Source organism: Anomalospiza imberbis, chromosome 19, assembly GCF_031753505.1.
Source record: "Anomalospiza imberbis isolate Cuckoo-Finch-1a 21T00152 chromosome 19, ASM3175350v1, whole genome shotgun sequence".
NCBI lineage: Eukaryota > Metazoa > Chordata > Aves > Passeriformes > Viduidae > Anomalospiza > Anomalospiza imberbis.
In genome coordinates, this window is record NC_089699.1 from 7,358,983 (window position 1) to 7,383,214 (window position 24,232).

At 51.5% G+C, this 24,232-nt stretch overlaps 1 protein-coding gene across 2 annotated transcripts in view; it reads right to left on the bottom strand.

Moving 5' to 3' along the window:
* The window catches only part of MGAT5B (alpha-1,6-mannosylglycoprotein 6-beta-N-acetylglucosaminyltransferase B), a 68,035-nt gene that overhangs the window by 26,190 nt on the left and 17,613 nt on the right, over nucleotides 1-24,232 (bottom strand). For both annotated transcript variants that reach the window (XM_068209441.1, XM_068209440.1), the window contains exons 3-8: nucleotides 16,108-16,252; nucleotides 5,082-5,194; nucleotides 3,949-4,022; nucleotides 2,357-2,527; nucleotides 1,425-1,589; nucleotides 289-458 (exon numbers count right to left, since the gene is read on the bottom strand). In XM_068209441.1, coding sequence (XP_068065542.1) covers nucleotides 289-458; nucleotides 1,425-1,589; nucleotides 2,357-2,527; nucleotides 3,949-4,022; nucleotides 5,082-5,194; nucleotides 16,108-16,252 — 838 coding nt within the window. The remainder of the gene's footprint in view (nucleotides 1-288; nucleotides 459-1,424; nucleotides 1,590-2,356; nucleotides 2,528-3,948; nucleotides 4,023-5,081; nucleotides 5,195-16,107; nucleotides 16,253-24,232) is intronic.

Consider the following 24,232-nt stretch of genomic DNA (forward strand, 5'->3'; position numbering starts at 1 on the left):
GAAGGGAAGGGAAGGGAAGGGAAGGACAGTAATTGCTCAACCACCAGCAAAAGCCATACCGCAGAGCCCTGCTCCAGATATATCCACATCAGCTCCATGCAAAGCATCACCTTACACCAGTCCTTCCCACTTTCCTGGGATGTAGAAGTATGGGATCTCTCCTAGCCACAACATTGGTGGTGCAGTACAGCACCAGCACTGTCTGAGATGCAGGTGGGCAAAGAGCCTCCTCCAGCCTTCTCAGACCTGGTGCTTCCACCCAAGACCTCGATGCAACCCAGCACCCACCTCTGCAGCTCCTTCAGGGAGACCGTGACCCTCAGGCTGTGTCCCAGCATGAAGAGGGCAGCCAGGATGTCAGCCCACTGCACCATCTCCCCCAGAGGGCCTCCCTTCAGCACCCGCGGGCTGAAAACGTCCCCCGACTCCTCTGTCAGGAAGCCAATATGGACCAAGATCTGCAGAGACAAGGAGAGGTATTGTAAAATGCAGATGAACCCAACAGGAAGAGATGCTGACATCTGACTCCAGTTCAGAAGACTGGATGATTTCTGTATTATAACTATGCTATAATACATTAATATACTATATAAAAGAGGATACTAAAACTACAAACCTACTTTTCTAACAACCATATCTAACTAACAACTTGTGACCCTGTTCTCCAGAGTGCAGCCACAGGTGGATTGGATTGACCATCAGCTCAAACAATCCTCACCAGAATCCAATCAAGCAATCACCCCAGGTAAACAATTCTCCAAACACATTCCACATGAGAAAAACAAGGAGCAGAAATAGAAATTGTTTTCTCTTTCTTTCTCTCTGTGCAACTCTATGAAAAATCCTGAGAGAGAGAGAAATGTGCTGCCACAGAGAGGGCTCAGCTCTGGGGAAAGGGACAATTGGGGTTTTCCAGCCCAGAATGACTCATGGTCCCTGATTCCCTCCAGCTCCTTTGCAGGCTGTAATTACTCAGAGAGCTCAGTCAGGTGTGCAGACAAATGATCTATGTCCAATTAGCACAGACCCAATGGCCAGAGCCTGGCCCTTTGACTGCCACTCTGTGTCCCGGGGCCTGGCTCGTGCTCTCCATGTACATCACAGTCTGAACCACGGGCTGGAGCTGGATTTCCCAGCACACAGGGGCCAAAGGCCCAACAGAAACACCAACAGGAGGGCCAGGAACCTCAGCTTATCCTCAGAGGAGACCTGTCACACTCCAATGGCAGCCGGACACCATCTCCACCCACCAGGACCCGTTTCCAAAATCCACCCCACTGCTCAGCAACACCAGCCCTGCCACATCCCAAATACCTGTGGAGTCATGTCCATGGACAACAGGCCAACCCTAGAGACCCACATGCTCCCATAAATGAATTTTCCCCCCAGCTGTCCCGGGCTCAGCTGCCGAGAACGCCCCGTACGTGTTTCTGGTCCCGCTGCCGTCCCGCCAGCCTCTGCTCGAGGCGCCGCGCCGCCCGCAGCCACTGCTGGGCCAGGTGCCGGATCCTCTTCTTCATGAAGCTCAGGGACTCCTTGCCCGTGCCGATGAGCTCCAGCAGGCGAGCCAGGTCCCTCCGGAAAGCTGCCTAGGGAAGGAGCACGCTCTGCACGGTGAGTGTAGGGGAAGCGGCCGCCAGAGGAGCCCCTGGGCTGCCCCGCGGCCTGGGGGAGGTTTGTCCATCTCAGCAGAGCTGATCCGAGCCCTTCCTGCTCCCCTGGAGCTGTGGTAGCTCCTCCACTTCACACCCCAAATCCCAGAGGGACCCCGAGGCACCCAGGGCTCCTCATGGGAACCCAGATTCCTCAGCAGAGGAAAGGCACGGACGTGTTGGAGTGGAGGAGAGGAGGCCACAAAAATGATCAGAGGGATGAAGCATCTCTGCTGCGGAGACAGACTGAGGGAGCTGGAGGTGCTCAGCCTGGACAACAGAAGGCTCCAGAGAGATTTTCTTGCAACCTTTCAATACTTACAGGGACTTATAAAAAGACAGGGACAGAATTTTTAGCAGGGCCTGTTGCAACAAGACAAGGAGCGATGGCTTTAAACTGAGAGAGCTGACTTAGACTAGATATGAAGAGGAAGCTTTTCGTGGTGAGGGTGATAAAACACTGGCACAGGTTGCAAAGAGAGGTGGTGGATGCTCCATCCCTTGAAACATTCAAGGCCAGGTCGGGCAGGGCTTGGAACCACCTGCTCTACTGCAAGGTTCCCTGCCCACAGAGATCTCTTCCAACCCCAAGCACCCTGTGACTCTGTGAAAACCCACCTGAGGCACCATGGCCCTGCTGACACTGAATGTTTATTTCCCCCAAAACCCCTGGCTCAGCAGAAGCCACGCTGGGCCCACCTTACCTGTGCCCGTGGCGGCGGCGGCGGCGAGGGCATGGCCACCGTTCGGTTTCGCCAGGGCAGGGGGGGACAGAACCACTCGACCTCACTGAGGTAGATGAGGAAGGAGCACTCGGTGCCGTCCACGCCAAAAAACGCATAGCAGGGGTCAGAGGTCCAGCGGGCCCTCATCCACTGCAAGGGGCAAAGAGACTCGTGGGGCTCACGGAGGAGATGTGCCAGCCCCGCCAGCCACCCCTGCTATGGAAAACCTCTGTTCTCCATCCCCTTTCTCTGTCTGGGAGATAAAAATGAAGGGCAGAGGGTGGAGAAAGGGCTGCAAACCCAGCCCCAGTGCCACAGGGCTGGTGTTCACCCACTCGGGGCCTCCAGGGAATGCGGGGCAGAGGAAGAGCCAGGAAGGTTTGCTGGGGGCTCCCTGGGTTTCTAGCACTGGTTCCAGCCTTCCCTGGGGGCACAGCCATTAATCCCCATGAAATTATGCACCACAGGGGTTTCTTCTGGCTGGCTTTGCTGGGGAGCTGCTGATCTCATCGCCCCTGGAGCAGCAGGGAAGGAGACAGATCTGCCAGCAGTCCCCAGGGATGATTTCAAACGAGGAGAGTAACCAGGGACCAGAGCAGCGATTTATCATCCCCCTCAACGGCTCTTGCCAGCCTCTTCCTAATTCAACTACAAAAACAAATCTGCTCAGGGACAGGTTGCTGTGCCCAATCTGTAAAGCACAGCCATCACCAGGAGGGGAGATGGGATTACAGCCTTCCACAATTGCATTACATCCTGAATTTACTCAAATCATGGAAGGAAAGGATGGCTAACACCCCTGGAAGTGAAAAATCCAGCCCTCCACATCATTTTCTCATACCCTTCAACATCTTTCCAGGGAGACTGGGCCCTGCAGAAGCCTGAACTTGAAGCAGGATGGGAAGAGGAGGGAAAAGGGCAATGTTTCTAATTAGCTGATGTAAATATGCTCTCTGACAAAGTCATCATGCTCTGGGCCAAGTGCCAGGCTGCATTCCAGTATGAAGAGCAGGTGGGGTCAGGCAGGGCCGATTGAGATGGAAGTCCTGGCCACCTGAACGAGGTGCTGCTCTGGGCAGTGCTGGGCTTATTCCCCAGGCACCAGGGAATGCTCCAGATATCCAGAGATGGTGTGACAGAGCTTCTTCCTCGCTGTGCTTCTGGCATTGAACACAAACTGCAGGCAGAGAGAGCTGCAGGCAGAGCTGGTGTCACAGCTGAATTCTGCTGCAGCCTGTGGCTTCAGTGCTTTGTACCACTCCAGCTAAAGGTACATTTGGGGAAGGTATTACTGGAGGAAAACAATCCCATTTTTGTAGCAAAGGCTGCCAGAGAAGGTTGGACACCTCCCTTGTGCTTTCTCTTCAAAGCACAGCCCTGCTTTGCTTTCCACACCTTTGGCTCTGCTCCTCCTCCTTCAATGGGCTGCACCTTTCCAACATGAACAAACATTTTATTCTGGAAAACGTCCCGCTCCCCATTCCCCTTCCCAGTTTAACCCCCAGGGTCACTGCTTTGGGCCCTTCCATCCCAGCTGGACACCCTCTCCCAGACAGGGAACCCCAACTCACCTCCACCTTCCCAGCACAGTCGGGGTACTTGGGGTCCCTGGGCACCTCACACTGATCTCTCCTGCCTTCCATCACTGCAGAGAGACAATTGGGGCATGGGGAGAGCTGGGGCACGACACAGGAGCAGCTAGAAATGCTGTGAGGAGGAGGGATGGGATGGGATGGGATGGGATGGGATGGGATGGGATGGGATGGGATGGGATGGGATGGGATGGGATGGGACAGGGGCTCGCAGCCCCCAGGCATGCTCACTGGTGCCACAGCTGGCTGGGAGACAACCCCATCCCACTGGATGGAGCAGGACATCAAATTGTGAAGCGTATACTTCCGAAATCAAGGAAGAAACAGAGGAAACCACCCTGCTTCAATGCTGGGAATGTTCTCTTTCCCTAAATCTCAGCAGATCCATTTCCAGCACTTCCCTGCACCCTCTGCCTGGTCCAGACCCCAAGTTCCACCTATCCCCACTCTGGTAAGCAAGCTGCAGGATCTAGGGAAGTACTTGAAAGCCTTTATGCTGTAAACTTGCAATAAAAACTGTCCTGCTGAGCTGCTGGAAGAAGATTCAGCCCCCAGGCTGAGTTCCAGAATAAGCCATAAAGTGGTTAAAATGGCATCAGGATTTTTTCTCCCTTCATGGCTGGGTCAATAAAAGCCACCAGCCCCCCTCTAAGCCCTCCCTTGCCCATAATTGAAAAGCATGAGGTGCAAGAGGCAGTGGAAGGATCTTCAGCCTAAACCCCCAAGAACCACGCAGGCATGTGGTGAGACATATGGAAAGCCCAGCTGCCCTCCCAGCAGTGCCACGGTGGGATGGGAATGTCTCTCCTGGTGCTGAATCCCAGCCCCTGTGAATCTGGATCCAAACCACCAAATTTTTCTATCCAGGTGCTTGTGCTGGCCCTGTTCCTCACCTTTAATTTTACATTTAATTCCCCGGCATTTACTCCTGACAGCCATTCAAATTTGTCACCATTTGTCCCCCTGGCAGGCATGAGTTTCCCAAGGAAGGCAGCCTCAAGATCAGCCTCCATTTCTGGGACTTTTACCAAATTTGTCATGGTTGGACCTTCCCATGGGCACAGCACAACACCCAGGGGGTTTGGAGCACAGGGAGCCCCGGGGCCACTGACCTTTCCCATTCAGGAGGCTGTTCCGGAGAATCTGATCCACCTTTATTGCAATGTCCGACACGTTCTGAGCTATGGCCTGGATCCTCTCCATCAACCCAGCTGCTGGCTGGAACCTGGGAAAGAAACCAAATTAACCCTGAGAACTTGATGTCTCCCACTGGTGACATTCAGAGGTGCTCAAAGCAGAATCCATGCCCTTGGAAACTGCCAGCAGATTGAACTTAGCTCCAGGATGAAACATGGGAATGCCTGGTGCAGCATTTAACAGGCAAAGAAGTCACTGCCTTCCAGGAGGTTTGATTGAAAACCTATTTAAATTAGTGTTTTATACATATTCTGCCATTTTTTGAAGTGTGCTGTTAAACATGGATTCACCTGTGCATTTTATGTGGGGAAAATATTAAATAGACTGAAAAAAAATGGTTTTTCTTATTTCAGATGTGCTGTGTTTGAAAATCCTCTGCTGTGATAATTGGCCTTGCAGTAGGAAGCTGTGCTGGGGGAAAAAAAAAGGAGAAAAAGAATAAAAATACAGAGAAAATAAAGTAAAACTGAGGATGGCTGAGGAAGTTTATGGGTTTGGAGCAGAGTGATGGAAAACACACAGGACACGTCAATGTCCTGAGCCAGCCCAGCCCATCCACCAAAGGCGAGGATCAGCTTCTCCTCCTGAGGAACAAGTGATAGGATCAGGCAAAACAGTCTCAAGTTGCACCTGGGGAAGTTTAGATTGGATATCAGGAAAAATTTCTTCACTGAAAGTGAGGCCAGGCATTGGAACAGCCTGCCCAGGGAAGCAGTGGAATCATCACCCCTGGAAGTGTCCCAAAAATACCCAGATGTGGTTCTTAGGGACAGGGTTTCGTGATGGGCTTGGCAGTGCTGGGTTAATGGCTGGACTCGATGATATCAGAGGTGTTTTCCAACCTCAGAGATTCTGAGATTCAGGTGAGTGGATTTCCAACAAGGAGCAGTGTCACCCTTGCGCCAAGAATGACACAAGAACAGACGAGAGACGCAGCGCAAAAAGGAAAAGAAGCCTTTAATGGAAAGGAACGGAATGGAATGAAAACTTTGGCTTAAATAGACCTGTACGATTGGTTAGTTAATAAAAACATCTTTCTCACACACCATCCTTGAGAGGAACAGAAAAGCAAGGTGGAAAAATACCACCTGTAGATTGTTTAGACTAACAAGTTATCACATTTTGACAGCTCCCTAAAAATTCTCACAAGCCCCTGTGAGAAAAAAATTGCTGTTTCTCTCTCCCTGACCAGGCTGGCACCCACAGAGCAGCAGCCAGGGCTGTGCAGGGACAGGGAGCCAGGGCTGAGCTGGGGTCTGCAGCCCCAGCAAAGCCCACGGGCACCTTCCACCAAGGCTTGAGGTCAGATCCCACCAGCTTGGATTGCTGCACGAGCCTCCATGGAATCAAACGTGGAATCAACACCATCCTGGGAGAACAGCCCCATTGAACTGATCTAAGGAACATGCTGTGTGAACAGGAAAACAGAGCCCTGTAAAGAGGCTGGGTGTCAATTAAAACCTGGTGTAAGCTGGAAAAGGCAAAGAGAATTCCATCCATCAGCAGTGGAGCCCTGCCAACCTTGACAAGGAGCAAGCCCTCCCACTCCAACGCCTCTCCTGTGTCTTGAACAGACAGGTGTCTGCTAAGGAAGGCAGGAGCTTCCCTTGAAATGGAAAATGCAAACCCCCTCCCTCTGAATTATTACAATTTTGAAATTAAGAGGCCATCAGGCAAAGATATGGGAATAGCAATAACAGTTCTTTACTAGGAAAATTAAAAATACAAATGCAAAAGTACAAAAGAGAAAACAAGCCACTGCCAGAGTCAGAGCAGGCCCTGGCAGCCTGTGGGTCAGGGTGGTGGCAGCAGTCCCATCCCATGGTGGCTCAGCCCTCCTGCAGTGCCAGCTGTGCTTCTGCTGGAGCAGGGATCCTGCACAAGGCTGGAGTTTTCCTCTGAAGCTCCAGGGCTGGTGTGGATGGGCCTGGGCTTCCTCTGGGAATGCAGTGGGGAAGAAAGCTGCTCCTCTGGGAATGCAGTGGGCAAAGGCTGCTGTGGTGCTGCAGGAGTCAGATTGGATCCAGGTAGGAATGCTTGGCTCCTCCCCTGGGCAGAGCCTCTCCCCATGGATGATGGAATTTTCTCAGCCATGCAGGGACACTCACTGGCCATGGACAGAAGAGATCTCCTGGAGGGAGGATTGGGTGTGGGAGAGATAAAGCAAACTGCCCAGTGAACAGACAGAACTGCCCCCCCTCTGACAGATGGCAATAGAACACACACAGCCAGCACATCTTGCATTTCCAGCCTAAGATACCTGCCACTTCCACCACAAACAGCCACCACGTCTCCACGAGATATCCCAGTAAATAATTTACCCTTTTGCAATATTTGGGTCATAAGTTTTCCCTCCTGCTGTCGCCGAGGTCGTTTTAATACAAGGGAATGTCACAGGCAGTGAGCAAAACCAAAAGGGCTACCTTGAATACTCGTGGCACAAAAAATATGTGCTGATGTCAGGTCCTTCCTGGTGAAGTTTTATGTTTGTTCTCCAGCAGATCAGTGAACCCGAAGGCTGGGATTTAAAGTACCTCTGTCCTCAAGGCTAAAAAAATCCTGGTTTTATTAACCGACACTGCTTCGGTTGTTGATTTAAAGTCCATTTGCCAGCAGCGAGCAGCCCACATTTTTCCTTCTGGCATGGTTTACGACCATCAATATTCAATGTGCATATCTCCACAGGGAGCCACTGATCTTGGACTTTTAAGAAATAATAATTAAATGCAGAGGACACCATTGCCCCCAAGTCACTTCCAACCTTTGCAGAGAATAAACCCCAGGTATCCTGCTGTAACTGCTGCAGCAGGGAGGCTGCTCGTGAGGCCCTGGGAAAACATGGGCACAAAAATAACCTGAGAAAGCTCTGCTCCAAGGAGATAAAATTGTCCTGGTCTGAAAGCCCGCAAACCCCCATTTCTGCAACTCTTTTTCCACCAGCAAGCAACCTCAGACCTTACAGATGATGCAGAGGCACTCAGTAAACACCTGGGATGGGCAGTTTAGGAGGAAACATCACATGGATGCAGTGAATTTAGAGCCAGTGAGCCCAAACTCCTGTTTGCAACAGGAAAAGGATCTGGGCTTAGAGAAGATGCTCCCCAGGTTTCTCCATCACTCATGGCAAGGAGAGAGGATGACCAAAGCCACGGCAGCAGTGCTCTCACCCTTCAGAGAACTTAGATTAGTTCACAGTCCGGCTTCTGCCTCTTCCCAGAAGCTATCCCAATCCTCACTTGCTTCCAAACACCCAAGGAACAAGGTGAGCCTTAAAAATCAACAGCAACCTCAGCCCCCACCTCCTCACTGATGACCTCCAGACTTTAGCTCAGCCAGGGCTGAGCACTGGGCAGCCACAAAAATGCTCAAACAAAAATCAGGATTGTTATCCTAAATAAATGGCTTTCTTCCAGCTCAGCCTTGTCCTGCCAGGCAGCCACAGTGCTGGCTGGTGGAGCTGGCCCAGGCTCTGTGCCAGCTTGCCCAGCTCTTGTGAAGCTACAGCTGCTCCCCAAATACAAAGATTTCACCTTAAAGCCCTTAGACACAAAATGTATTTCTGAGCATCACACTCCAGTCCTCCAAACAAGCCATGCATCGCATGAGCACCACATGGCTTTCCCCAAAACACAGAGGATTACTGGAAAGGGACACTAAAAATGTCCACCATGACTCCTGGAACATATGAAAGTCATGCCTTGTGAAGGCTGACCTAGAACAGAGGCTAGATGCAGCTAAAGAATAAAGCAGGGATTTATTAAAAGGATCTCCTCCATGGATCCACCTTGGGCAGCACCAGAGCCCAGCCAGGGCTGCACCCAAGATGAACCCAAATGGTCCCAAAATGCACGAGCGCTCCCGGGGGCTCTCACTGTGATCAGCTCTGCTCCATTGGCACACTGGAGTTCATTGTCCCATTCCAGCTTTGGCCCATGCAGTCCCATCCTGCTTGTTTTTCTCTCTCCAGCCCACGTTGTTTGTGCTCTTGGGCCTGAGATTTGGATCACTTGTCCTTGGTCCCCAGCTGGAGAAGGAATTGTTTTGTCTCCCTGCTCTGTGCAGAGAGCTCACTTTCCCCTCATATGAAGCTCAGACCCACACACCAAAGCAGCTCAGAATCTGAAAAATATAAAAGCCAAAACCTGAGGCATCAAAAGGAGAAGGAGAAAGATAGAAATGTTCCTTCAAAACAGAACCAGGCTCAGATCTCCCATGCTCCTCACCCTTGCATGTCAAACTGGATGCCTCCAACCCTCATGAGGTTTTTCTGAGCGAGGGATTTCACACCTGGGGAGAAGTGCCACGCTCCCAGCTGAGAGCAGTGACGGGTGCCAGTGTTTGTATCTGCTGGGTAACAAGGCCATCACGGGAGCAGCAAATTTCGTGTAAGGCATTAAGGAGGTGACAAGCAGGTTAAGCATAAGTTACATCAACTATCAGCACAGCGATATGTCACCCAGGCAGGGGACAAGAAAATAAGGCATTTAAAGGTATGAAAAGGTTCTGTGTGCCTCGTAGGAGTTCGATGCTGTGTTATTAGTAACTGGAGACACCAGGAAGGACAAGGTAAGTGGTGTGTTCTGCTCAACAACAGCTCAGCAGAGCAGGAATACCCCTCCACGTGGTTGTATGCAAGCCAGGATGCCAGCACAGCCCTTGCCAGCCCAGCAGAAAAAGAATCTCCCTTCTTCCAGCATCGCCACTGCCCAGGGAGCAGCTTTGTGCTTTTTCCCTTCCTGCTTTTTAAATTTTTCCATAGCGACACGCTAAATGCCACCAAAATGTGCTGGCACTGTGCCAGGTATTGAAACTACACTAAATTACCACAGCTTTCCTTGAACAATTTTTTCCCTGGGACCTTAAAACCGTTTACTACAGCAAATACAGTATTTTACTCCTAACCATCAAGATAGATTTCGTCTTTATTATTTTCAGATTTATATTTCCCCCTGTTGATTAAGATTCAGATCACACTGTGCCTTATAATGCTCTGTATACAGCATTCATGTCCTTTCAAAAACTGCTATTAAGATGTATCTTTCCCCACTGACAGATCATTTGCCATAGAATATAGCCGGAGGTTGGGTTTTCTGTCACTTTTTTATGCATTAATTTGGTTCCCTTCACTTTGCTCTTGTCCCCAACTCCGCAGCACCAGCTCGGATTCAGCCTGTTTATCCCTTTACAAGCCACTGTATTTTTATTGCCTTTTATAAAAGTGGCATTATGAAAAGATGAATCTCTTTCTCTTTGTGTGTTGTCTTCATAATACAAGCCCTAAACATATTTGCTTGCTCATCCGATATTTCTTGCTATTAACTTGTGAAAGCCATGGCTTTGGGAAGACCAATACAGATGGAGAAAAGCAGATGTTCTGAAGATAATACATCAACAAATTCAGCATTTGCACAGAGCAGTTTACCCAAGGATTTCCACTTGCTGACATCCAGTGTCTGTGCTGCCATTTGCCTCTTTAGATATTTTTTTAAGTTTTTTGCCCAAAGACCCAAAGCAGAGCAGAAAGCAGCGGGGCTGGGGCTGCTGTTTCACTGCTCTGGGGACACAGATCACATCCAACCCCACAGCAGCCTCAGTCTCCAGGACAGGGAGCTGAAATCCCACAGGGAAGGGAAAGGGAATGCCAGGGGAAAAGGATCTTCCCCATCCTCTTGGTTCCTGCTGCAGCTTGTGAGGTGCAAACAGCTGGGACATCTCCAGGAGAAATGAGCCCCAAGGGCATCTCCAGCAGGTCACCCTGAGGGCTCAGGCTGCTCTTTCCATCCACCCATCTGTCCCTTCATCCCCAACCCCCTCCAATGGAAAACACTCCAAGTCACCCAACTCTGAAGTCACCAACTCAGTGGCTGGAAAGCTGAGGGGTCCCAGGGATGTGGGGAAAAGTCCTCATCCGAGTGCTGAATAACAAGAAAAAAATAATTTAAATGTCCAAGAAGACTCCAGACCAGCAGTGAGTCCCTACAGTGTGCCCATCCCTCCAAGTAACACTGAAATCATCCAGGGCCAGGTTGGAGACATCCTCAGGAGCTGGCAAGAAACAACTCATCACTTCTGCCAGGATCGAATGGGCTGTGGGACCTGTGAGGAAGGTGAGTGCTGGGGAGGAAGGCTCCTGTCTCCTGATGCACCCCTGCTTGGTCATTTAAATGCCCAAGAAGATGGAGAAATTAAAAGCTTTGCTCCACTAACATAAGAGAATGCTGGTAAAACTCATCCATGCTGGAAGAAAAACATTTCTGGGAGATCCATGCCCTGGTCTGTATCTCCACATCCTCTCTGAGATGGCTTGTATCCAAAAATCCAGAAACCAGGGATGTCCTGCCAATGTGGGAGAGGGCAGAACACAGACCGAGGGGGGTTACTGGGTGGCTGATGCTCTGTATAAAATTTGCGTCCCAATCCCCTGACAGGGACAATCCCAACACAGGAGGTGTAGCATGAGAGGCAGCAGTGGCTCAGGAGGCTCAGCTGTGCAGTTGATATTCATTGGCCTTGTAACCCCCAGAGCTCAGCTCAGCAGGACCAACACCCAGCAAAGCCAGGCTGGACCACAGGACGGGTCTTAGCTCTCCTGGGCTGCTCTGAACAGCTTTGCCCCCACTGAGCCCCTCAGGAGATGGGGACACAATGCTCAGAGGGGTCCTGGACTGCTCCAGGCTCACCTGGGCAGCAGGAGACCACAGCATTGGCAGGGATTTCACTGCAGCCAGCTCTCCACCAGCAGCAATTCAGGAATTAATAGAGCTAGGCTGGCAGGATGCAGGAACATCATCCATTTAGTGTCATATTGCGAGACTTTTAATTACTGGGGGAATATGGAGTCATGTAATGATTACAAGAACAAATACTTAAAGTGTGTGGAAATTAACTGAGCCTTGGCAGTAATTAAGCTTGAAGATTAATCAGGAGTTAGCAAATAACATCCTTTCCAGGCTAACCACCATGTGGGGAGAGGGATGACCAGGAATGCCAGTGCTGCAGTCCCCAGCCTCCCCCTCTGCCACGTCCCTGGGGGATGAGGTGGGCAGGGGCAGCCCAGCTCCTGGAAAAGGGCTTCTCCAAGCCCCAGCACTGCTGGGTTACAGTGCCAGCTTGGGTCAGCCACTTCACACCCCCTCCTCCCCTCCCTCCTAAGCACTTTTCAGCAAGAGATCGACACTTCTCCTGCAAACTAATATTTCCCTTGCCCAGTAAACAGCTCTCCAGGAGGCTTCCATAAGTACTCCTAATTTCCTTCCCCTCTGATGATTTACGAGGGTTGCATTCAATTAACAGCAGTATTGATTTTCCTGCAGCTGACTGGCAGCCTGCTCGCCCTCATTAGGGAACCCATCCTTCCCTTCCCAGCACGGGCAGGGTGTGGGCAGGATGCAGGGAGCCCAGGCAGGGCTGGAGAAGGGATCCAGCAACCCCTGGGGTTCACAGGTGCAGCCTGTGTGACATCCCACAGAACCTTTGGGCAGCTCTTCTAAGGGGAAGAAAATTGGAGTGGGACATTTGGGTTTTCCAAGAGTTTTATCCAAAGCATTGCAAGGGGCTGGTGGGCTGGAAATGGAGGCACCTGTGGAGTATTCAATGAGACAGCCCCAGTGGAGCAAGAAAGATTTTGCAGCCTGGAAAAAAAAAAAAAAGGATTTTTGCAGCTTGGGAGGCTTTCCAAGGCAGGCCATTAATGCCACCCTGCATACACAGATTTTCTTTGTACTTTCCAAGGGGTAAAGCCACCCCAAGCCTCTGCTGGAGTGGTACAGTGCTCACAGGTTGTGGCATTCACATTCTCTGAACAGAGAGACAAAATTCTCTCTCTCAGGGTTTTTTTCCTGGAGAAGCATAGAAAGAAAAAGAGAAAACAATTCTTATCTGTGCCTGTGTTTGTGCCCATGTGGAATGTGGTCTGGAGATTGTTTACCCAAGGTGATTGCTTGATTGGATTCTGGTGATGGCTGTTTGGATTCAAGGACCAATTGGATCCAACAGCTGTGTTGGGACTCTCAGCAGAGAGTCATGGGTTTTCTAGTGAGTGATAGTTCTTGCTAGTGTAATATAGTGTAATATAGTTATAGTATAATATAGTTTAATAAAATAATTAATTAGCCTTCTGAAATCATTGGAGTTCAGACATCATTCTTCCCGCACATCGGGCATCCCGGCACCGATAACACATTATTCCATAAAGCTCAGCAAAGCCTTCACCTCCTTCCTCTCAGCTGGAGCTCTGCAAAACCCAGCCCTCCTGATTCCATTGGAGATCCAGCCTTAAGCAGGAGAGCACTTTGTAAAAACAAGAACTAATCCACTTTTGGGCAACTGGAACCACAAAGCCCACGCTGGCAGCTGTGCCGAGTGAGAAGGAGATGAAGGCAGCAGCCTTGCCAAGCAGGGAGATGCTTTGAAGACTAAAATCCCTTTGAAATTACCACCCTTTAATTGTATTATCTTCCCCTGACAGCCTCAGCTCAGTCACTGGTGATCAAAGAGACAGAGACAGGGAGGGAAGGAGACAATCCCAGGATCCTAACAAGGAACAGCACCCGGGTGTCTCCATGGGGCTGATCCAAGTCCAGCAATTGCTGGGTCCAGGTGCAGCTGGAGGTGCCCAATCCCACCTCAGCACAGGGGTCCCCAGGACTGCAGCTGGTTACCCTCAAAGGGACAGGGACCTCAGCACCCAGACTCCACAGGGTTTCACACCAGCTGCTTTTGGATTCCCCCTGGGATGCTCTGCTCAGCTCCAGAGAGCATCCAGACCTGTGGGACCAGCACAGAGCCAGGCTCTGCTCAGAGCAGGACGGCTCTGAACCTTTCCAGCTGCCTCACGCACCCCTCAAAGGGCAACAGGGACCAGGACAAGCCAAGAAAGGTCACCCTGGATGAGGCAGCACGTGTGGCAGGAGCAGTGGAGCCACTCAAACCTGCTGAGACCCAGAACAGCTGTAACACCTCCAACACATCACATCTCCTCTGGCACAGCCCTCTGCCAGACCCAGGGCTGCAGGGAAGGAAGGGAGCACTCAGGAAATGCTTCCCAATGTTGGCAAATGCTGCCAGTGCTTCATTAGGGACTGCCACAGCAAAATCCCACCCACAAGGAACTCCCCCGTGGTGGCTGCTCCACCTGGAGACGCTTTGCCCCCTGACCAGAACGGGATCTTCAAGGAGAGGAGACAGATGGGTTTGGATGCAGAATCAGGTGAAGAGAATTGATTTCTCTTTCGGGGTGACTTATAAGGAGCAAAAGGTGATAAACTCATTGCCCCTGGCCTTCTGTTCCTGCGAATTAAGACATCTGTGATCTCAACCACTCAGGCCCATCTGAGCACACACACAAAACCTGAGGCTCTTTTGATGTGGGTCCATCAGCTCCCATCCTCTCTCCAGGTGATGGCCCCAGAGCCATCACTCCTGCAGCAGATCTGAAACACCAAATCCCCATCTGCAGCCATTGCTGCCAGCCCACAGAAATGCTTTTAAGTTTCTCTCTTGGCTGCTGGTGTAGAGAAACAACCATCACCAGAAATTGCTGGTTCTTTTAACACAAGACTGGCCAAGAAAATCGTTCAATGTGAGCAAGCACCTTCCAATGGCTGGCTGTAATAGTCCTGTCCACTCCTCTCTGGGATTATTGGTGATCTCATTCGCTTGGGTACCAGCCAGCCTCCGAACAACAAAATCCCAGCACCTACCATGGCTGAGGCAAATTATATTTTCTCTTGTTGGAAATGATGCTACATAAAAGGCAGAACCACACTTTCCATGGCTGCCCGTGCAGCTCCAACTCAGGTGTGCAGGTACTGTGGCAGAGCTCAGCCTTTAATTACAGGCTCACTGGCTCTGTTTTCTGTTATAGGCACAAAAGAGGCTCGTGAGGAAAGCGAGGGAGAGGGATGGAAATGCTGATGGGAGCAGGGAAAAGCACAGCGACGGCAGGAGGTGGAGGTGGGAATGTTATGAGGGATCCAGCAGGATGCAGCACAGCTCCTGTACTGTCAGCACAGAACAGGGCAGGGGTGACCCCTGCATGTCACATCCCTGCCATTCACCTCTCCTGTGTCACCCGAGGCTCCACCTGAGCAAAATCCACACTGGCATGTTTTCCACACTGCCGAATTTGTCCCAAGTGCTGCCGCTGTGGTTTTTCATCTCTGTTCCCCCACCACCAGTTACCATTTGTGCACTGACACTCAAATTAGTATCAATGAATGTTTAAAGGCTCCCAGAGCACAGGGAAATGTCTCTTTAGCAAATCAGTGTGCCACAACAGGGAGGCTGATGGCATCTCTCACACTGCCAGCTGAGATGTGCATCACAGGGAGCCAGGGCATCATTTTAAGCCCTTCTGCACATTTTAAACCTTGCTCAGCTCCAAGGCTGAGCACATCAGCCCTGGATTTCGAACAATCACCAGCTCCACAGCTACTACAGGAGGAGTACAGGCACAGAGCAAGTGTCCTGAGCTCAGGGAGCACATCCCAGACACCAGGTACTGCTCAGCAAGTCTCACCTCCAGCTGCACCACAGCACAGCAGTGCAGACACTGCCACACCTGCAGCTGGGACAGCTGCTTCAGCAAATCATGGAATCATAGAATATCCCAAGTTAGACAACACCCACAAGGATCACTGAGTCCAGCTCCTGGCCCTGCACAGGACAGCCCCAAAAATCACACAGTGTGCCTGAGAACGTACTGCAAATGCTTCTTGAACTCTGACAAGCTTGGGAGTGTGACCACTAATCCTAAGAATCACAGTCACTTCAGAAATTCCAAAAGAAAAGGTTCCAGACATGGCAAATGAGACTGTAAAAGATCTCCCCAAGCCCCATGTCCCATTGGGTCCCACCACCCTCAGAGCAGCTCAGCACATTGGGGTGTTCTGCTCCTGCAAAGCCCCCACGCCCAGCGCTGCTCCACAGGGTCTGACTGACCTGTCCAGAGGGAATCGTGCTTCATCCCCTTTGTGGAAGTCAGTGCTGTTCTCCAGCCTGGCCAGGATGTCCATCCTCTTCATCAGCATCTCCAGCATGTCGCTCATCCTGCGCAGCACCCCTCGGGACTCCAGCGCGCCCATCACTGCAGCACACAGAGAGAGCTGAGACACGGCCACGCCTGGCACTGACCGTCCCACCCACGGGCCCCCTGCCCCCTGCTCCAGCCCCTGGTCCTGTGCTCCCCACGCCCACGGGTGGGCTCAGTGGTGCATGGACCATCTCGGTGCCCTGCTGTCCCCATGTCCCCGCCCTGGCTCTGCCCCACAGCCCCATCAGGGGCCCAAGCAGGGTAAATCCCTGCCCAAATCCAGCTGGGCTCCTCCAGCTCAGGATAGCCAGTGGTTATCTCAGCCTGGATCCCGCCCCCTCACCAGGCATGTACTCCTGACTTATGCACCTGATCCAGCCTGTCCCAAGGGCCTATGGCAAGCTGACTTTATTCCCAAGCACCAAGCTAACAGCCTTTCCTTTGGCACTTCTCCTTTTCACCCTCCACCTAGCCCAACATCCTGCCTTTGGCAGCAGCCTGCAGAGGATGCTTAAGGAAAAACACGGGACACTAATCAAAGGGGTGGTGCTCCCCCAACACATCCTCCCAGCAGCACTGGAGTTTCCTGTTACAGAAAAGAAGACATTTTCTGCCCAAATCTGCAATGGGCAGGTTCCAGACATGGCAACCATGCATGTCTGGAATGCATGCACCCCCCATGCAATGGGGGTGGGTGACCCAGCACTGGATATAGCTCAAGTGCTGCATCTCAGAAACCCCCCCAGCATGGAAGGCCCCAATTCCCAGCCCTGTTTAACACTGTTTCCTATGGGTTTGCATGGCACTGACCTGCTGCCACATGGAAAGCACAGGGGGATCCAGGAGCTCCTGGCTCCCAGCTTGATTTGCCATCTAGTGACAGGCAGTGAGCCTGGAGCCAGGGAACAGAAAATAAAGCTCCTGTTTCATCTCAGCTCGGCTCATTTCACATTGGTAATAACTTAATCAGTGCATAATCCCCTGAACCTCTCCCGTTTAGCTTATCTCTGCCGTTCCACTCTCATGTGCTTTCCAAAAGGCAGCACATATTTAATTCAGGGAGCAGCAGGAGCCAGGGGGGCAGCACTGGGAAGGCGAGCAGCTGCTGGATGTCCTGGGTGGCCATCAGGACTTAGGGACACCTCATGCACCTCCAAAGAGATGCACAACCAGTCTTGCAAAGCCAGAGGGAGTTTGGGATTCCCTATCCCGGCACAGCCAGGGCGGTGGGATGGATCAGGCATCCCAATGGCATTGTGTGCCAGGGACAGGCCTGGCACGGGCTTCTCCTCGCCACAGGAGCTGACTGAAGACGTGAAATAGCACGGAGGCCTCGGTGTGGGTGTTTGGGTGCTCAGATGAGAGCGGGGTGTGGCCGTGGTGGGATCAGGGGCACTGTGACAGCTCCTGCTGCTGCAGAGCTGCAGCCCCGGTTCCATCCCCACTCCCCAGGAATTCACCCACTCTTCAGCCAGAGCTCCCAGGGGCTGGGAAGGCTGCTTCCCAGGGAAGGCAGCATTGGCACTGCAGCTGAACTGGAGGCTCCAGCCCCTCTGGCAGGTTCTCAGCCCGGTGGGCACTGGGATAACATCGGATCACTGTGGCACAGCACACAAACACGGGGTAATGAGCCAACCCTTAACCCCTCCAAAAGCTGACACTGGGCCAGCCAGACCTCGCCAAAGGCTGCCTTCCACGCTTGGCTGAGATTATCAGCAGCACATTACTTTTCCTGACGCTATCTAACAAAACAGAAGAAACATTGAGAGCCAAAGCAATTCCTCAGAGAAAGAGGACAAACCACCATTCATGGAGATTGAAACTGGGCTCTTCCCCAGACATTCCCTCAGTTCCATGGCAAGAAGTCAGTGACTTCTGCTTCAATCAGTGGGTGCCCAAGGTCCTGTGCTGCCCCGAACCTTCCTGGGTGGGTTTGGGAATGCAGGAGCCATCTGTGCCCAACCCACCAGGAAGGTCACCCTGTCCCCTGGGTGACACCAAAGTCACAGCCTGTCCCTCTGAACAGCAGCAGCACTAATGAGCCTGCAATTAAAAGATGCTATAGGGGGGTAAAAAAGTGGAACCTTGGAACCTGGAGCTCTGTTTTGACAAGGGCTGCCCCAAACACAGCTGAGCAAAACAGGAAAAGGCACAGCCAAGGGAAACACAACAGCTCTGACGTGGGCTTAAATCAGAAAATCCACTTTATTTGTTTGTCCACAGACTGAGCCCATTCCAGTGACATCCCTCCCACAGCTGGGCTGTGTTCATGGGTTGCAGCCCCCAGCACCCTCTGTCCATCCCAGGACTGACCATCCCCCCAATGGGGATTTATACTCAGAATTTGCTTCTGCTCTGACATCCCAGCATGACCAGCAGGTCAGAGCTTAGACCTTAAATTCAGTTTTCGTGTGAGACAATGATTACCAATCCCTCTTGGCTGCTCCTGTGCTGCAGTGGGTGAGACTGGAGGTCAGGAAAAAGACCTGACCCAACCCCTACAGCTGGCCAGAAAGGCTGAAACCACCACCCCCAGGTTCCCATGGAGTCCATCCTGGCCTGGGGATTTGGATCCCAGCTTGTTTTGGGGGGTGAGGTTGCAATGGTTTGCTGGGAATACACAAAGGTTGTGCCTGGGAAGGCAATGGAGATGGAGATTTCCTGGCAGTCCAGGCAAGGACACCTGCTGCAAGGCTTCAGCACAGAAGCACAGCTGACAAGACAGCTCTGCTCCCAAATCACTAATGAGGGACGAGGATATTCCCATCGGGGTACAAATCCATTCCCTGTGGATCCCAGAGAGCCACAGCTCCAGCTCTGCACCCACCACCAGCCTGGCCCCTGACATTCCCAGTGGCTTCCCTGAATTTCCCTGAGATCTCCCCTCCTGTCACTGCGACATCTAATCCCCAGCTGGTTTCGAGCCATTGCAGGATGCTTTGAGAGCAGAGCTCTGAGCTTTGCTGTCAACAGTGAGCCGAGATATTCCTTCTCAAATAAAGAAATTTAAAAAAAAATCCCAAATACGAAGTAAAAATAGTAAAAAAAAAAAAAAAAAAATCCCAGCTTTCCCTGCATTATCTTTTGGGGCAGCCTGCCAGAAAGCAGAGCTGTGGCAGGACACATCTCCCCCAGCCTTCCCCTGGCACTTGGAGATGAAGTCGAAGCTCTTCCGCATCAACACCTCTCTCTTTCTGTTCCTGGTCTTTGTTGTTGTTGTTGTTTTTCCAGCAGCTTAAGGAAGCTAACAACGACTTGACATTTTTGGCAATGATTATTACATCTCTTGGAAAGTGTGTCTCATTAAAACCAGAAGAAAGGAGGAAAAGTGCTGAAGCGACTCTTTTAAAAATGCAAGAGCCAGGATTAATTTGTTAACCTGAAACAGAGACTCAGACTCCCACCCAGGGCTGCTCAGCTGCCTGAGCCAGGCATGGGGATCCAGAGGATGGAGAAGATCCTGGCCAGGAGCTCAGGCTTCTCCCTAAAGCCAGTGATGAAGATCCCCAAAGGAGACTTTACCCACAGCACTGCAGGCAGCCAGGATAAACCCAAACCCACTTTAACAGCACAAAAACCCAGTACAACAGTTCTGAAAAATTAAACAGTGCTGAAAACCACTTTTTTGGAAAAAACAAAGCCACCAAGCTGCTAATTAGAAAGGAAAAATATTCTAATTTCCCCTGATAATCAGCAATGATGGGACAGAAAATACAAGTAAACCCAACTGATAGATTAATTGGAGTTTGTTAAAGTATGACAAGGTTTTGACAGTTTTCCTGAGTGGCAGCCATGCTTTCCAGGCAATCACTGAACTGACAGAGGTTTTCATAGCAGCACTAGGAAATAATGATTGCAATCAATCATATCTTACCGGATTTCATGAGACACGCTGGTAAACACAGCAGAGGGAGGAGAATTATTTATGGGGCTTCTGAAGAGCACACAGCTAAGTAATTGGATGAAATCAGGGGAAAAAAGGAAAGCAACCCCTAAGGGTGATGTCTTGTGGAAGAAGGAATAGCTTCTCTGTGAAACTAGCAGTGTTGTTGAGCAATAGTCAACAGCCAATATGCTCAAATTTGGATGGGTTGAAACCCTAGGGAATTCACTAATGATGCACTTGTCTTTAAAATACCTGCTTGGAGTGAAAGCAGCCGTGATCAGGCGTCACCCCCTGCCTATACCTGCCACTGGAACCTCCAGAATGGGAGCCTGGATGAGCATTCAGGGGAGCTGTGCTGCGTGTGCCAACCTGACCTCAAAGGTGAAGTTCACTGGAACTCGGTGATCCTCGTGGATCCCTCCCAGAGCAGGATACTCTGTGTTTCTGCGGTTCTCTGACCATGCAGGAGTGGAGAGCAGCTGAGAAAGGAGCATCTCTAGTGCAGGGGACACCCTGCTGGGCAGTCCAGCACAGGGCTGGGACCAGCAGGGGTGATGTGAAGTGGTGCTGGCATCTCGGTGTCTGCGGTGTCTCTGTGTGTCAGGATGACCCCGAGAGTGTAAAAGTCCTTGTTTCCCAGCCCGTGCAGCCAAAGGAGTCTGAATGTGTAGGATCAGCTTCTCAAGGTTGTTTATCTTCCCTTATCTATCACAGAAACTTTCCTGCCCCCATGTCCCCTCTACACCTCTCAGAGAGGGGCTGTCCCAGCTCTGTGGGCAGGAGACAGCCTCACCAGCCACAGGATCAGAGCATCACAGAATTCACAGAATCTCTGGGTTGGAAGAGACCTTCAAGATCATCGAGTCCAACCCAGCCCCAACACCTCAACTGAACCCTGGCATCCAGTCTGTTTTAAACACACCCAGGGATGGGGACTCCACCACCTCCCTGGGCAGCCATCCCAGAACTTTATCACCTTTCTGTAAAAAAACTTATTCCTAATATCCAACCTGTATTTCCCTTGGTGCAGCTTGAGGCTGTGTCCTCTGGTTCTGCCAGTGCTGCCTGGAGAAAGAGCCCAGCCCCACCTGGGCAAAGCCACCTTTCAGGAGCTGCAGAGAGTGATGAGGTCACCCCTGAGTCTCCTTTAAAATGCAATCCCACACTGTATTCCCAATATCCAGAACCTGGCTGCTTGGCTGTTGGTCCCTTCCCTGTCACAGCCCTGCCTGGCCATCCCACAACAGCAAATCCCCTGCTGGCACTGGAGCTCAGACAGAGTGAGATATTACCTATGTCCATTGAAAATACCAGCTGAATTAATTTCTATCTAAAGCATCATTTGCTGTGGTTTTCTCCTTTAAAGGATGACTCCAGGCTACTTAAACCCCTCAAAAAGGCAGCACAGTCTTGAAAGATTTACTGCAGAGGAAACCAGAGAATCTCCAGTGGGGCTGAGGCAGACCCAGACCTCATGCCCAGCTCCTCGGGGTGGTACCCAGGGCTGTCCTGGGGATCCCATCCTCCCGAGAGGGCACTCACCCTGGCACGTTCCCAGGGAGCAGAGCCCCAGCCCTTCGATTGCCTGCCCCTCTGATGTTCCTCTATTTACTTTCACAATCGATTTTGATTCAAGCAGATTAAAAGACCAAAGAGCCAACTAGCCAAGGACTAACTCTGACACATAATCCATTGCAATCACAGCACAGAGACCCAGCTCTAACTGGAAACAAGAGAGCCCAAGGCCAGGCTCAGGTTGGCACCAATGGCCCCCTCCTGTCTCCATCCCCTTGGGGAAGCTGCTCCAGGGATGGACAATGTCCCTCAGGGTGGCTGCACCCCTTAAGGGCACCCATTCCCCAGCATGGGCTCCCAGCCAGTTATTGCTGCCAGCAAATCCACCCACATCTGCCGTTAAACTGCTCCAGATTTACTAATTTAAGTTATACAGAGAAAATACAGACCTGCTTAGCCAGTGTCCCAAAGGAAGAGAGCACCAGGAGGCCCACAGGGAGCTGCCACGCAGCTGGAGGTGCCCGTGAAGGAGCTCAGGGGCTGCTGGTGAAGTGGACACTTCAGCAGAGCTCCAGCTGCACCATCGATCTGCTGCCAAGCCCTGGAAGCGCCGGCAGCGAAGCAGCTCCCTGCTAATCAGCCAAATTAAGCAGCCTTAAGTCACTGCCTGGTAAAGTAGATTATGTCCCACCTGCCTGCTCTCACCTACTCCTGGATTTATGCCTCCCCTGTTGCACTGCTGTGGCAATGGGCAGCCTCGGGGTGTTTTCCCTCCCTCTCCCTGCATCCCTGGGCAGGCAGAGCCTGTCAGACCCTCTGTGCCCTTCCAACAACCCAACCCAGGGCTCTGCAGGTGCAGCCGTGTCACAGCAGCAATTGCAACCCTTCCCTGGGCTCAGAGCCCCTGCCTTCCTGCAGCCCCCCGCAGCACCAGGGGACAAATGAGCTGCGGGAGTTCCCTGCTGAGAGCCAGACCCAGCTGTGCCCTGCTGCCCAAAGCAGCACCAGCAGTGGGAAATAACCCAGTTCAGCCCCAAAAATCTCTCCTGGAGGCCTCATGCCAACCCTACAGCCAGGCACTGCTCTGCCCATCCCGCTCCCAGACTGTTACAGTGTGAAAAATGTTTGCTCACTTTTTAAGATTTTATTAAACTATAACAAAAACAACAACAAAAGGACTAAATAAGGAAAAATTACAGCACTGGGAGTCCCCATGACTACCAGCCAGGTGCTCCTCTTCAAAATACATGCTCCCCGTTTTATATCTCTAGGACTCCTGTCAGTGACTCCTTCCTTGCTGTCCAGGGGTGGAGATCACTTTTTTACACCTTGGTTGGAGCTCAGGTGTTACCAAAGCAACAAGCCAACCCTCCCCAAATGCCCCAACTACCAAGGCCATCCCATGATAACAATACAAGGGGTGAGGACATATCACAGTAACGTAACTATACATCTACAAAACTTCTCTTAACATATACATACCATTTACCCCTGAATTGTGAGAGCCAACCACCTCATTACTCATCTGTAACAACGGCAAAGCCATCCTTGGGATGCACAGCCAACAGCTTCAGCAGCAACGAGCTGCAGCTCTGCTCCCCTCCCGCAGCCCCTGCCCCTCACACTGCGGGTTCTCCGGCTGGCATGATGCCCCAGGAGGTTTCCTGGAGGAGGAAACCACCCCAAGGTGTCCCTGTCCCAGCCCTGCTGGCTCTGGGGTCTCCTTCCTCCCTCCCTCAGCTGCAGGACTCCGAAGTGAGCCTGCACAAGTGGGTCCTGATGCTTTTCCACCCCTGCAGCTCCTCTGTCCCTCCCATCCCAAAGGAAAGCATTTAGGAGCAGCCTGCAGCTCCACCCAAACATGTCTGCTCCCTATTTCCATACAAATAAGAAAAAGCAGGAAAATGAACAATACAAACACACTCCCTGTCCAGGAGCGTTTCATTGCTGCAAGGGAAAGCCCAGGGCTGTTCTCCCCAACCTTTATTGACTCTTACCCTGCCATACACACACCAGAGACCTCATGTCCCCTCTGGGACACGGGGACAGTCCCAGGAGCCCTGCCATGAGCCATCCCTGCAGGTGAAGGCAGCTGGATCATCTCCTCTCCCCCACAGCCCCCAGAGAAGGGGAGAGTTGGGAAGCTGGGGAAGGAGAGATGAACACACACAACCCCAACGCAAGCTGCAGTTCAGCTTTTATTTGTTTTAATATAACTTTTAACGCATCTTTCTTCCTCCTTCTCACCCCCCCTTTCACTTTTTCTTCTAAAAAAGCAGCAGCAGGGAGTTTTTAGTTGCTTCTCTATTGCCAGCCAGCACTATTTTAAATTGCATTTTAAGCTGTTCTGCAGCACTTCAAACACCTCGCACTGCAGGACAGGCTTCCAAATTACAATATTAACATTGATTTTAAATTGCTTCCTAAAACACAAGGGCTCCAGCACAGGGATGGATGAAGGGCAGCTGCTGTAGCAAAGCCCAAAGGACACCAGAGCTCCTGGGGCATGACTGGACCCCACACTGGGGTGGATGCTCTTGGGACTGGGGGCAAACTGGACCCTGGACTTGCAGCTGAGACCCCCAGTTTCAGGTGAAAAGCAGCACACACAGGTCCCACAGGACAGGGACAAC